Source organism: Dipodomys merriami, unplaced genomic scaffold (genome assembly GCF_024711535.1).
Source record: "Dipodomys merriami isolate MVZ:Mamm:240054 unplaced genomic scaffold, mDipMer1.0.p SCAF_28, whole genome shotgun sequence".
NCBI lineage: Eukaryota > Metazoa > Chordata > Mammalia > Rodentia > Heteromyidae > Dipodomys > Dipodomys merriami.
In genome coordinates this window covers 16230635-16246195 of record NW_027204270.1, presented here as the reverse complement: position 1 = coordinate 16246195, position 15561 = coordinate 16230635, and the positions used below count along the sequence as shown (strand labels likewise).

Sequence of the window (15561 nt, the reverse complement as noted above, 5' to 3'; positions counted from 1 at the left end):
CAAAAATAATATAAAACATTTTTAGTAATGGCTTCCCTCAAAAATAGTACACCCAACTATTTGCCTTTAGAGATAATTTCATATCAGCCTACAAGAGCAACGTTAATCAGAATCCTCATCATAAAAAAGATGGCAGATGTTTTGATGTAATCTTTCCACATTGCTGACATGTATCAAAACATCATATCCCATAAATGAATACAATTTAAGATTTGTCAATCAAAAATTTCATAGAGAAATAAAGGATTCAGAGTATTTAAGAGTAAACATTAAAATAGTTTATTAAACCAACGTACTGGCAGCTCATGCCCATAATCCTACCTACACTTAGGAGGCTAAGATCTGAGGATTGTGGTTTCAGGCCAGCCGGCCAGGAAAGTACATGAGACTCTTATGTCTAGTTAGCAACAACAACAAAAAGATTTTTAGAAAGCTGAAAGAGCCAGGCGCTGGTGGCTCACGCCTGTAATCCTAGCTACTCAGGAGGCTGAGATCTGAGGATCACGGTTCAAAGCCACCCCGGGCAGGAGAGACCGTGAGACTCCTATCTCCAATAAACCACCAGAAAACCGGAAGTGGCGCTGTAGCTCAAGTGGTAGAGCGCTCGCCTTGAGCTGAAGAGCTGAGGGACAGTGCCCAGGCCCAGAGTTCAAGCCCCACGGCCGACAAAAAAAAAAAAAAAAAAAAAAAGAAAGCTGAAAGAATAGCTCTCCATTGAATGCACTCATTCATGATAGTTCCTGAATGCAGGAAATGACCTTGAACAATGTATATAAAATGGGAAAAGCTACAGGTAAGATAGTAATAAAAAGCCCAAGGAATACACAACTCCACTGAATTCAAGGACACAATATATTGTAGAAATTGCTCAAATTGTCTTTGCAGGCAGAGCAACTATTGGTCCTTATGCTTGAGCCGGCCAGGAAGTATACATGGAAATGCCACCCATTTGCCCAGCAGCTGATCTAGGGCAAGATTTGAAGACAATATAAAACAGACCATATAATAAGAGTAGTTGACATAATAAAGATTTCAGATGTTAAAATCTGCTTTTAGAAATGCACTTACCAATAATAGCAGCTTTACAAACAGCTGTCATTAAAGCTCTAAGGAAGGTGGGGGAACTCATCTGGCTTTCATCTAGATTAGCCTGAAGTTGGGGGGGGGAGGGAGGGAAGAAGGAACAGGTAAATGTACCCATCAGAGAAACCAGGACCTTCAATTCAGGCATACCTGGCACTAAGAGCAGTTACATTTTTGCGGATTTTGGCAAAAATTAAATGATCATTCAAAAACAGTCTGGCTATTGCTAGTACTATGTAGAAATGTAAGAAGGGGAACTGGGAATTTAAGAACCTTAGTACTGCTATTCCATGCTCACTCAATTACACAGCATAGTATACTAGACAGATAGGAGAACAATTTTAAATAATATTTCTTAATAAATAATTATCTATGTGAGGTGATTTATCCAAGTCTAAACACTCAGGAGCAACTATACACAACTGTAATATATATTGAACTACTTTCTCAGTATCATGTATTTATGTATGTATTTATAAGTGTGCCAAAACCTTTTATCTTAATTTACTGTCAATTAGAGGCTATCTTTTTTTTTTTTTTTGGCCAGTCATGGGGCTTGTACTCAGGGCCTGGGCACCGTCCCTGAGCTTCTTTTGCTCAAGGCTAGCACTCTACCACTTAAGCCACAGCACCACTTCCGCTTTTTCTGTTTATGTGTTACTGAGGAATTGAACCCAGAGCTTCATACACGCTAGGCAAGCACTCTACAATTAAACCACATTCCCAGCCCTCAGAGGCTATCTTAAGCACAGCCTCAAACAAACTATTCAGGTGATAAGAAATTTTTTTCCCATAAGGGTGGCAAGAAAAAAAGCACCTAGAAAACCTTTCTTTTTGTCTATTTTTGGTGCTGGTCCTGGGGCCTGAGCTCAGGGACCAGCTCCTGTCCCTGAGCTTATTAGCTCAAGGCTAGTCCTCTTATTACTTGACCCACAGCTCAACTTCTTGCATTTTGGTGGTGATTTGGATATAAGAGTCTTGCACTCAGGGCTTGGGTACTGTCCCTGAGTTTTCTTTTGCTCAAGGCTAGCACTTTACCACTTGAGCCACAGCACCACTTCTGTCTTTTTCTGTTTATGTGCTACTGAGGAACCAAACCAGGGTTTCATGCATGCAAGGCAAGCACTCTAGCACTAAGCCATACTCCCAGCCCTAAAAATTTTATTTATTTTTGTGGTTTGAACTCAGGCTTTGTGCTTGGTAGTCAGGATTTCTACCAATTGAACCACACCTCAGCCTTTTTATTTTGCACTTACACTTGCTTTCTGCTTGGGCTAGTCTGGACAAGCAATCTTCCTAATTATATTTTTTGCTGGGATGACAGGTATGTACCACACGGTGCTCAGCATTTTACTGGCTAAGATGGTAGGTTCCCAAATTTTGCTATGCCTGGCCTCCTAGAGCCACAATCCTCACAATCTCAGCTTTTCAGGTTGACATTGCTAGGATTGCAGCATGAACCATGTGTCTGAGGAAAACTGAAATCTTATAAAAACAGAAACAGTCTTGAGTTTCAGAGCATACGTAAGCAAAAAAGCCAGTTTCCTTAAGTTTCAAACTCTCATGAAGCTAAAGGACGTGAGAACTGAGAGGACCTCACAAGAATCCTTTATGTAATGAAAGCAGAGAAGGTGATATAGCATCTGTACCTCTACCCAGTCAAAGATCTGCTCATCATTTGCTTTGTCCTCAATGATGAGTTTCTCAAGCCGCTGATATAATTCTTCAGCAGAGAGGTCTTTCTTTGAAAGTGCTTCAGAGGAACAAGAACTGTCAGTCTCTATAAAGTCCAAATTCTGAAACAAAATGTTGAACATATTAACATAGTTCAATATTATTATCATCTGGTGAGGAAAACAGAGTTATGGACACTATCTCTTACTTTACATATGATAAAAATGAGCAGCAGAGCTCTGTTTTATTTGCTATTTGAAAGACTGATATTCCATTATAATTTTGAATTATTGCTCCTTTTTGTTTTTGTTTTGGTCAGTTGTGGGGCTTGAACTCAGGGCCTGGGCATTGTCCTTGAGCTCTTTGGCTCAAGGCTAGCACTCTGCCACAGTGCCACTTCTGGTTTTCTGGTGGTTCATTTGAGGTTAAGAATCTCACAGAGTTTCCGGCCCTGCTGACTTTGAACTGAGATTGTCATATCTTAGCCTCCTGAGTAGCTAGAGTCATCAGGTGTGAGCCACCGGTGCCTGGCTGCTCCTTGTCATACTAGATACCTTTGATTCTTTGTTTTTTTTGTTTTTTTTTTTTTAAAAAGCCTGGCTGGGAAGGTGGCTAAGTGGTAGAATGCTTGCCTTGCATGCATAAAGCCCTGGGTTTGATTCCACATAAACAGAAAAAGCGGGAAGTGGTGCTGTGGCTTAACTGGTAGAGTGCTAGCCTTGAGCAAAAGAAGCTCAGAGACAGTGCCCAGGCCCTGAGCTCAAGCGCCAGGACTGTCAAAAAAAAAAAAAAAAAGCCATTACATGACTTATGTAACTGTAATCCCTCTATATATCACCTTTACAATAAATGGAGCCAGGCAAGAATACATTTTTCTTTTCTTTGTTTTCCTCCCCCCCCCCCCCCCCACGCCCCTCTCTCTCTCTCTTCCTCCTTCCCTGTGTTAATTCTGAGGCTTCAACTCAGGGTCTGGCATTCTCAACTTGGCTTTTTTGCTCACTGCTGGTGCTCTACCACTTGAGCCGTGATCTATATTTTTGCTGGTTAATTGGAAATAAGAGTCTTATAAAGTCTGTACTGGCTGCCTTTTCTGAGTAGCTAGGATTATAGCTTTAGCTTCTGGTACTTGGCAAGGACACAATTCAATGATCTTTTTGTGATCACAGGTTAATATTAGTATTACTACAGGGAAGTGGTGCTGTGGCTCAAGTGGTAGAGCATTTGCCTTGAGTTGAAGAGCTGAGGAATAGTGCCCAGGCCCAGAGTTCAAGCCCCATGACCAACCAAAAAAAAAAAAAAAAAAAAAGATACATATAAATGCCAAGTATTACTACAGAACAGCTGTTAAAACTATAGTTTTGGCTTTAAGTCCTTCAAGTACTTCTTGACCACTGAATCTGAGAGAAATGCTATAAATTGTTTAATTCTTAGGTAGTTAAAAAAATCTATGACTAAAATTGTTGATAGTTTTCAAGATGTAAGATATAAAATATATAGGTATGCTTGCTTTTTGCAGTTTTACTACATAAAAACCATAGAGACTAATGCATTAACTGGTGTCAGTGGTTCACATCTGTAATCCTAACTACTCAGAAGGGTGAAATTTTGAGGATCAGCCAGCTTGGGCAGGAAAGTCTGAGACTCTTATCTCCAATTAAATACTCCTACCCCCCACTCCCCCCCGCCAAAAAAAACCCAACAAGACCAAAACACAAAACTAAAAAAAACAACAAAAAACCCGGGTCCTGGTGATTCATGTCTGTAACCCTTACTCAGGAGGTTGAGATTGTAACTAGAAGCCAGTCCAGGTAGGGAAGTCCATAAGACTCTATTGCCAATTAACTACTAAAAAGCCAGAAGTGGAGCTATGACTCAAGTGTTAAGAGCACAGCCTTCAGCAAAAAAGGGGAGACAGTGGCCAGGCCCTAAGTTGAAGCCCTACTACTGGCACCAAAAAACCAAATTAAACTAAAAGAAAAACTGCATGAAAGTCAAAGTCAATCCACATTAAGATTTGCTCCACTACCTTGGAAGACTTCTTTACACAGTAAAATCCTCTAGTTTAAATTATGTTTTACATCCCATTGTTTTGTTCTTGTCATTTATATACCATTTCTAAATATTTCTTATAAGGGTCTGGAAATATGGTTCAACACTACAATTTTTCTGACTGAGTATCGACAAATTATTATATTCTCATAGTCCAATATACACAGAAAACAAGAAGATCGGGCTGGGAAGGTGGCTCAGTGGTAGAGTGCTTGCCTTGCATGCCGGAGGCCCTGGGTTCGATTCCTCAGCACCACATAAGCAAAAAGAAAAAAGCCGGAAGTGGCACTGTGGCTCAAGTGGTAGAGCACTATCCTTGAGCTGAAGAGCTGAGGGACAGCGTCCAGGCCCCGAGTTCAGGCCCCATGACCGGACCCCCCAAAAAAAAATTAAGAAAAGAACAAGATCATAGCCATAAGCTCTCTTAATAATAGGCAATCTCAGCTGGGCCCTGGTGTCTCATGCTTATAATCCTAGTACTCAAGAGGCTGACATCTGAGGACTGTGGTTTAAAAGCCAGCCCAGGCAGGAAAGTCTGTGATATTTTTCTTGGCTAGTCCTGGGGCTTGAACTCAGGGCCTTGGCACTGTCCCTGAGCTTCTTTTGCTCAATACTAGCCAAAGCACCACTTCCAGCCTTTTCTGTATATATAGTACTGAGGAATTGAACCTAGGGCTTCATGCAAGGCAAGCACTCTACCACTAAGCCACATTCCAGTCCTTTGTGAGATTTTTTTTTTTTTTTTTGGTTGTGGCTTGAACTCTCGGCCTGGACGCTGTCCCTGCACTCTTCAGCTCAGGGTAAGTGCTCTGCCACAGTGCCACTTCAGGTTTTCTGGTGGTTAATTGGAGATAACAGTCTCCCAGACTTTCCTGCCCAAGCTGGCTTTGAATCGTGATCCTCAGATCTCAGCCTCCTGTAGTTAGGATTACAGGGGTGGGCCACCAGCACCCAGGGTCTCTGTGAGATTCTTATCTCCAATTTACCACTAGAAAATCAGAAGTACTGCTATGGCTCAAAGTGGCAGAGTACTATCCCTAAGCAGAATACAAAAGGCAAAGTATGTAAAACCTCCATTTGCAGCCAGATGCTGGTGGCACACACCTATAATTGTAGCTACTCAGGAAGCTGAGATGTAAGGATCTTTCAGGCAGGAAGTCTGTAAGACTCTTATGTCCAATTTAACCACCAAAACAGGCCAGAAATGGAGGTGTGACTCAAGTGATAGTATATAAAAGCTCAGGGACAGAGCCAGGCCCTGAATTCAAGCCCCAGGACTGGTACCAAAAACAACCACCACAACAAAAACTTTGGTATTCTAACTGCCCTTTAAGAACAACAGCCAGGGCTGGGAAGGTGGCTCCAGTGGTAGAGTGCTTGCCTTGCATGCATGAGGCCCTGGGTTCAATTCCACATAAGCAGAAAAAGCTGGAAGTGGCGCTGCTGTGTCTCAAGTGGTAGAGTGCTAGCTGTGGGCTGAAGAGCTGAGGGACAGCGCCCAGGCCCAGAGTTCAGGCCCCACAACCGACCAAAAAAAAAAAAAAAAAAAAAAAGGAACAACATCCATAATATGGCAGGTAAGTGAGGTCAGTGATTTGAAAACATACCATTTAATCCCCACAAAAATCCTATGGTTGGTATTACTACCATTTGTAGATGAGGAAAAGTTATGTTAGTTGTTTAAAGTTACATATTAAGTTGGAGGAATTTGATTTTGAGGCACCTTTCCCTAGAACATGGGGCATGGTTGGAAATCTGGAGGCAGGAGTTTAGTATTGTTAAATATTGTCAAATCACTGTTGATGTTACTGTTTAAGTATTTCTTTTAATGTTTATTTCTGGAGTGAAGCTTAGTTTAGATTATCAGGCAACCAGCAAGCTGGAATCCTGACTGTTTTCAACATTTCACAGATGCTTGGAGAGAGAAACTATATTGCAACTCTAGATCCAGAAGCCACTGTCTTGGCCATGACAATTTTGATGTACTCCATTTCTACCCAGGCCAGAGGGAACATACTTGCCTGTGGCTCAATAGAAGGCCTGTGACTGGTATAAACATAGCCCTCCATCTGCGTAAGGGACTGCACCATTATTCACCAGACAACCTTGCCACGCCCACTTTTGGCCATAAAACAGGTTTATCAACTCACTTTTTAAGTCAGCAAGGAGCTGACTTCCTATTTGGTTCTGTAATATCAGGCCCTAAGCCTAGTGAAATGGTTTTTCTCTCTTTTCTTACATACTTTTTTTTTTTTTTTGTTGGTCGTGGGGCCTGAACTCTGGGCCCAGGCACTGTCCCTCAGCTCAAGGCTAGTGCTCTACTGTTTGAACCACAGAACCACTTCCAACTTTTTCTGCTTATGTAGTGCTGAGCAATCGAACCCAGGGCCTCGTGCATGCAAGGCAAACACTCTACCACTGACTCACCTTCCCAGCCCCCATACTTGATTTTTATCATTAGTTGAGTGGGCAGAGCTGGGATGCAAAGAGAAGACAGGGATAGTAGTGGTGAGGGCAGTAGCAGCAGTGTCAGCTACAATAGCAATTACTGGAATTCTTACAGAGCGGCTGGGAGAAAAAGACAAGGAACAGAAGTGAAAGAAAAGGGCTGTGAAGAGATAAAGATGAGAAACTGGGGGCTCTGGTTGTAGGAAGAGTTCCATTGAGCTGTCAAGCCCTAAAGGGCAAAATCTTAGATAACCTGGTCCCAAGAGTTTTAAAGGCACCACTTGCTGCTGCCTGCTGCTGCCAGAAGCCAGAATTACAACTCTTACCTGTCAAGGTCACTGGTGGCTAAAGCCTGAACGAAGCATTATACCTCTAAACAAGTGCTTAGAGCCTTAAGCCTGTGGCTTCTGAAACCTAGAATAATCCTCTAGCTTTGAGGTTTAGAAATGTAAGCCTCTGGGTCCACCAGTTCAAACCCTAGGCCTTGGGCACTCAAGAACCTGGGATTGCCAGCACTGGCAGTTTCTTCTTCCCATCTGGGTAGACAAAAAAGAACCTCGGACAGCTGAAATTTCAGGTTTATCTGGCTTCAAACCAGAGTGCATGCTTTTATTTCTCCTGGAGTAGAATTTTGAGTCAAATAGTAATTACATAACTGTATAATATTATATGTATATATTATAAAATATATGAGGAATTATTCATGTTGTTTTGTCATGAATTTTATCTGTATCTATGTCTTTTTATTTCAGACTAAAGGGTTCTTGTTGGCAGGTTTGCTGGCAATAAACTCATTATTTTTTTGTTGGTCATGGGGCTTGAACTCTGGGCCTAGGTGCTCTCCCTGAGCTCTTCAGCTCAAGGCTAGCAATCTACCACTTAAGCCACAGTGCCACTTCTGGTTTTCTGGTGGTTTATTGGAGATAAAGAGTCTCATGGACTTTCCTGCCCGAGCTGGCTTTGAACTGTGATCTCAGTCTCCTGAGTAGCTAGGATTATACGAGTGAGCCACCAGGACCCTGCAACTCACTTAACTTCTTAAAATACATTATTTACTTATTTATTGGTTGGTTGTGGGGCCTGAACTCTGGGCCTGGGCACTGTCTCTCAGCTCTTCAGCTCATGGCTAGCACTCTACCACTTGAGCCACAGTGCCACTTCCAGCTATTTCTGCTTATGTGGTTCCGAGGAATCAAACCCAGAGCCTCATGCATGCAAGGCAAGCACTCTACCACTGAGCCATCTTCCCAGACCTTAAAATAATTATTTTTTTACTTCATTATTCAAAAGACATTTTGCCAGACAGAATTATTGCTTTATAGTTTATTTCTTTCAGTCCTTTAAATATATCATTTTGGGGTTGGAGGTATGGCTCAGCTGCTAAAGCACTAGCCAATGAGTGAGGTACTGAGTTTGCGTCCTGGTCTTGAACCGAAAAAGAAAAAGAAATAAATGTATTAGCCCACACTTGTGACATTCAGTAATTAGCATTAATTGTAAAAAGGGGTTTCATCGCAGTATTTCCATAATATACATTATGTGCTTTGAACAAGACTTGTATGGTTTCTGATAAGAAAATGGAAGTTAATCTTACTGAAGATTTGTTTTATGTGAAAACACATTTTGTCAGGGGTGGACAGTACTGAGACCAAATTCAGGGCCTTGTGCTTGCTAGTAAGTTTTTCAGAGAGGGTCTGATATTGCTCAAACTGCTTTGGCTCACAGATCTTCCTACCTCTGCCTCCTGAGTAGCTGCGATAACAGGAGTTCTCCATCAAGCCTGGCAACAATCATTTCTATCTTGCTGTTTTCTCATTCTCTTGACCTTTGTAAAGTTGCATTACTTAGGCTTCAATGTGGATTTCTTTGAGATTATTCTCTTTGAAGTTCACTGAGATTCCTGGATGTGTAGATTCATTTCTTTAGTTAAATCTGGACAGTTTGAAGCCATTGTTTCTTCAAATATTTGCCCCTCTCTTCTAACACCACCTAATGTATAAGTTGGTATGCTTGATTGTATTCTACAGGTTCTATCCATTTTTCTTGAATCTTTTTGTTCCAGTTCCTCAGACTGAGCAATTTCAATTGCCCTATCTTCAAGTTTGCTGATTCTTTCTTCTGCTGCTCAGATCAGTTGTTGAACTTTCTAGTTAACTTTTCAGTTTATCTATTTTAATTTTCTAGCTTCAGAATTCCTATTTGCTTCTATCTTGCAATTAATTATTGATTCTCTATTCTGTATTTGTTCATATATAATTCTCTAGAGTTTTCTTTAGTTCTTTATCCATGGTTTCCATCAGTAATTTGAGCATAGTTAAGACAGGAAAGTCTTTAATATATATACCATGTTCCCAGGAATGTTTTCTGCAAATTTACATTGTTATTTTTGTGTGTGAATAGCCATTCTTCCTGATTCTTTGTATGCTTTAGAATTGTTCTCTATGTGTGTGGTACTGGAGATGAAACTAGAGCTCATGACTGTTATACATATGCTCTACCTCTGAGCTACCCTCCTACACCCGTGGCACCAAAGAATGGAACCATAGCTTCACACATGCTAGACAAGCACTACCACTAAGCCACAATCCCAGCCCCATTATTTGTTTTTTAAGATGTTACCAAACATTTTTCAAGGACTAAAGTAGTTGCTATGTGTAGTCACTGAAATCTCGTAACTCTTATCTATAGTAGTCAGTAGTTTACTGAGGTTTCACTGAGTAGTGTGGGAATCCAATAAGAAATAGAGGGAAAGAGAAAGGAGATGGAAGTAGAGATAGGAAGGGAGGAAACATTTCATTTCCTTAAATGCTTTGACAAATACACACTGGAAAGCTTCTTTAGTGTGAAAGGGTTAAAACAATGACCAGCCCCCTGCACCGGGCCCCTTAAGTCAACTACCAGGTAGATTAAAATACATAATCTAATCCTTGAAGGACGAAGTCCTTACTGCTTAGCAGCAAGCTACACTGCAAACAATGTATGGCCATTTCTGGCTGTCTGCCACAGTACTGAAAAATGTCAAAATTCACCAGATTCTTTTCTCATAAAAAATGTGCTTGACTGGATTTCACAGTCCCTAAATAGTTGGCTCTAAAAGATCTTGCTTTCAGTGGAAGATTGATTTTGGAGCATCTGTATCTATTTCTATTTCTATGGCAATACTGGGGTATGAACTCAGGGCCTTGAACTTTCAAGGCAGGCATCAAGGCTGGCAGGCACTCAACAATTTGAGCCACTCCACCAGTCCCCATAGAATGAGTTAGAATACTAAACCAATCATACATTTCTGTGCAATTACTTTGTTGTCTATCTTTTTCATTCACCAGTGGATTTAATTTTGTGACCATTTTCTTGTGAAGGTTTTCTCTACATAAATAATAGAATACTGATGCAGTTTTCTTGAGCCATTTGTTTGGTTCTGGTAGCAGAGCAATGCAGGTCCGTCTTAGAATGAGTTGGGAAGCCTCTCCAATTTTCTGGAAGAATTGGTATAGAATTCTTTTCTTGAATTAGTAATATTTGCTCTTTAACTGCTTGTAGAAATAACCAGTGAAACCTCAGGTCCTGGAGTTTTTATTTGTGGGAACATCCCCAACGTCCCCCCCCCCCCCAAGGCTTTGCCTCTGGGCCTGGGTGCTGTCCTTGAGCTTCTTTGGCTCAAGGCTGAGCCACAGTGCCACTTCTGGCTTTTTTGAGTAATTTACTCTCATGGAGTTTCCTGCCTAGGGTAGCTTTGAACTTAGATTTCAGCCTCCTCTACAATCCTTAGATTTCAGCCTCCTGAATAGCTAGGATTACAGGTGTAAGCCACCAGTGCCAGCTTGTGGGAAGACTTTTTTTTTCTTTTTCTTTTGGCCAGTACTAGGCTTGAAACTCAGGGCCTAGTCACTGTCCCTGAACTTCTTTTGCTCAAGGGTAGCACTTTACCACTTGAGCCACAGTACCACTTCAGGCTTTTTCTGTTTATGTGGGACCAAGGAACCAAACACAGGGCTTCATGCATGCAAGGCAAGCACTCTACCAGTAAGCCACATTCCTAGCTCAGTGGGAACACTTAACTAGATAGTCTGGATACATATCTCCAGATAGCTTCAATAGTTTTACTTACTTTGATGCAGTTAATGAGTTTATTAGCATAAAAACTAAATGTAAAAATTTTCATATCCACTTTTGTTGGTGTACTAGGGATTAAGTACGAGGGCCTTATACTTACTATGTAAGAATTCTACCACTTGAACTAGCCCTTATGCTTTTCTTCTTTTTCTTCTGGTTCTGTAGAAACTCCTGGCTCTGCCACTATGTAACTGGGAATATATCTGTATGCTATAATGCCTAGCTAACTTATCAACTCCTATGAACAGAATCCATAATATTATCATCTCTTTCATTACTAATACTGGTAATCTATGCCTGTCTGTTTTTAAAAATCAGTCTGGCTAGAGGTTCATACTTTTTTGGGGTGGGGGCAAGTTGAGAGGGGAAAAACTGGGAGGAATGAGGGAGGGAGTGACACTGTTCCAAAGGAAATATACTTATTACCTGACTTATATAACTGTAACCCCTCTTACATCACCTTTATAATATATATATATATATATATATGTATATATATAATTTTATTTATTTATTTTTTTTGGTTGGTCGTGGTGCCTGAACTCTGGGCCTGGGCACTGTTCCTCAGCAATTCAGCTGAAGGCACTCTACCACTTGAGCCACAGCACCATTTCTGGCTTTTTCTATTTATGTGGTGCTGAAGAATAGAACCCAGGGCCTCATGCATGCAAGGCAAGCACTCTACCATTGAGCCACCTTCCCAGCCTTATAATAAAAATTTAAAAATAAATAAACTTTTTCTAAGAACAGGCTTTTGACTATTGACTTTTCTCTGTTGCGCTGATTCCACTGATGGGTAATGTATTTTTTTTAAAACCATTTTATTTTCTCTATTTGTTTTCTTTTCTCTTGTTTTTTGGTTGGGGGGGGTCATGTTTGAACTTGGGGTTTTGTGCTTGCTGGACAGATACTCTGTCACTTAAACCATGACCCAAGCTTGTTCCTATTTTTCTTCCTACTTTCTTCCTGGCAGGTGCTCTATCACTGGGGAACAGTTCAATCTCTCTTAAGGTTGAAGCTAAAGTCATTGCTTTGTGACCTTTATATTTTTCTAAATATAGGTGCTCTGTGGTTAAAAAACAAAACCCATTTTATTGTAAATAACTCCATAAATGTACTATTCATAGTTACTTATTTCATTATACACTGAAGTATATTAACATATTTAGATAATACTTATTAATTTTTTGTGTGTGTGGGCAAGACTTATGTTAAGGCTTTTTTCTTCAAAGGTCCTTTGGCTTGCTTCTTCTGAAAGCCCTGGTAATGCTGAAATGTACCCAATTCAACTTCTTCCCTGATCTGTGAATGAGTTCTTAGAACCATGGCAGTAATGCTCCCCACTGTGCCTGGACTACAACCACAATGAAAGCTAAGTCCACAGCAACATAATGTATTGTATTAACTGACAACATTCACTTACTTTAACTTTATTGTTTCTTATTATTTGATTTTGAGACAAAATCTTGCTATGTTGCCAGGCTAGCCTTAAACTACTGGGCTGAAGTGATCTTCCTGCGTTAATATCCTGAGTTGCTGGTACATACTATTGTACCCAGTGCAATATATTTACTTTCAAGTAATTACCAGATTTTTTTTTTTTAACAACAATGATTTTTTTCCCCTCCTTAATGACTTTAGTTTTCTTCAGGTGTTTTTATTATAATTATTAATTTGTGTATGTGGTACTTGGGTATGAACTCAAAGAGTTTTGTGTAGCTATGCACTGGACACTTCAGCCATCAAGGTATCTCATTGTTTTTCTGTTACAGTTTCTGGAGACAGGTCCCGATGTGTAGCCCACAGTGGTCTCAAACTCATTATCCTCATGCCTGAGCTTCCCAGCCTCCCACAATGCCCAACTTCTTCCTGTGTTTATAAGATCATTTAGAGAAATTATTTCTGTCATTCCTTGGTCTAATACAATTTTATACTTGCTTCCACTTCACACCCTACAATCCTTTCTTTAGGAACAGGGCCAGACTTCATGAATCTTGGGGGCTTCTGCCTTACAGGATTGTGATCTAGCTACCAAGTCAGTAGGTAGGATAGCTATGGTTCAGGTTTTAAGGTTCTTCAAATTATTGTCTGTGGAGTTTCAAACAGTAAGCTTATCTCCAGTCCTCTACCTCCTAAGGGGAATTTTAGTTCCCAATACCCACCAGAGAAACATCTGGCTGATTTTATGCCTGCTTTTAGATTCAGTGCTCCCTACACTTGTAGCTTTAGTTATATCACCCCTGCTTTATTTAGCAACTTCATTTCTGGTTTACTGAAAGTTTGTTTGCTAAGTATGGCAAGTCTTGTAATTTTTCTCTTGTTTTTAATCTTATATCAATGACTTTAATTATTGTGGCCTTCAAATGACACCTTGACTAAGCTTCTTATTTTGATCATTAATGATGATGGTGCTGATGATGATGGTACACTCAGTGCACCACTTGAGCTACATTGACACAACTTTTCTGGTTTTGATGACCAGTAGGTGACAAAGGCACCATCATTTCCTCTACGAAACATATCAAGTACAAACAGAAAGACCTGATCTGTGTTCTTACTCACCTGCTCCAAGAGAAAATTATGTACATCTTCTCCGTCTGGCAAAAAGTCCTTCCAGCTAAGATCAGCCTCTCTCCATAAGGCTCCTACTTTCTTATGGCTCTAAAATAGAGATTCAGTCTATTAGCTTCCACATGGTAAGAAGAAAAAGGCTATTTCAGGTAAAAAAATGTAGAACCCTAAGGACTGGAATTCAATTCGATTCCTTATTGAGATGTCAGTCTCTTAGGACTCATCTTTCAAGGAGAGTAAATATTCATGTCTTGCCTGAATATATATAAATTTAATGTAGTGATTAAAGTATATAGCTCCTTATGGATCAATAATTTATTTATCAGATGACTAGTCTAGGAACAGCGAGTTGGTATTTGGAATTATTAGGTATTAATCACTAAAAAGCATCCAAACACAGATTTTATAATTCAGTACTCTTTTCCTAGATAACTCTTAAATCTGTACTAACTGTTGAAGCCATTCACAAATCACCTTGGAATCACTCTTCTTAGTAAGTCACATTTATACTTCTGATATAAGAATGCTTAGACAAGTGTTCCTGAACCAGCCATGAGAACTATTTCTGGGCCAGAACACAGTTTGAATCCAAGAAATGGCAGAAAAGAACAGCTGTGAGCTAGAAAAACAGGAAGAGGTACAACTCTACTGCCTGATCAAAGGCACACTGATGATGGAAAATGCCAGGGTATGAGGCTATGGCTGTCATTTACAAAGATGGCCAAGTTATTTCAAAAAGTAACTTGACCAAGGCCTAGCTCAGACCTCTAAGACAATATGATTGTATTTACAAGTGGAAATATGATTTGTTTAAAAAATTAAGTGTGAGTTTTAAATACTAAATAAATTAGAGTGAAAAAAGAAATGAAAATCTGAACTTAAAAACTAGAGCTCAGCCAGACATAGTGACTCATGCTTCTAATCCCAGCTACTTGGGAGACAGAGATAAGGACTGTGGTTCCAAGGCAGTGCAAGTAAAAAGGGAGGGAGATACCATCTCAATCAATAAGCTGGATGTGGTGATGTATGCTTGTGATGAGGCCCTAGACAGGAAGACTAGAGTTAAAGGCACAAAATCAAAACCCCCCACCCCCCCAAAAATTACTAAAGATTAAAAAAAAAGAAAGGTCTGGGTATATGGTTCATCTGGCAAACTACCACCTGACTAGCAAGTGCAAGGCCCTGGGTTCAAACCTGAGTACTACTAAACAAAAACAAATGAACAATAAAAAAAACCCCATAAGACTCAGTAAATACTGTATAAAAAGCCTATCTTTATCTGTGGGACTTATTACATGTGATTCTAAAAAAGCATATGATAGCTAGCTGATGAGGAGATACTCTCAGTCAGGACCATGTTGTTTTCATCTGTGTTGAAAGCATAACCCTTAATTATGTGAAAATACTATATGGCTCCCCCAAAGTAAATGGTGCCCAGAAATAAGGTAAAAGTTACAATAATCCTTCCAAGGCAAAAAGTATGTGCCTAATTGAAGTGATGAAAATTTTAACATGACTTTAGTGGAAGTTGGAAAATTGTAGCAATATTCAAGATACAGAGTATGAATTAAGATCCAGCTTTGTTTGTTTACTTTTTGGCAGAACTGGGACTTGAATTCAGGG

General features: G+C 40.1%; 1 protein-coding gene across 17 annotated transcripts in view; it reads right to left on the bottom strand.

Annotated features, from left to right (window-relative positions):
• The window catches only part of Eif4g3 (eukaryotic translation initiation factor 4 gamma 3), a 234209-nt gene that overhangs the window by 5246 nt on the left and 213402 nt on the right, over window positions 1-15561 (bottom strand). For all 17 annotated transcript variants that reach the window (XM_070037719.1, XM_070037734.1, XM_070037733.1 and 14 more), the window contains 3 exons: window positions 13930-14028; window positions 2733-2879; window positions 1069-1150 (listed from right to left, as the gene is read on the bottom strand). In XM_070037719.1, coding sequence (XP_069893820.1) covers window positions 1069-1150; window positions 2733-2879; window positions 13930-14028 — 328 coding nt within the window. The remainder of the gene's footprint in view (window positions 1-1068; window positions 1151-2732; window positions 2880-13929; window positions 14029-15561) is intronic.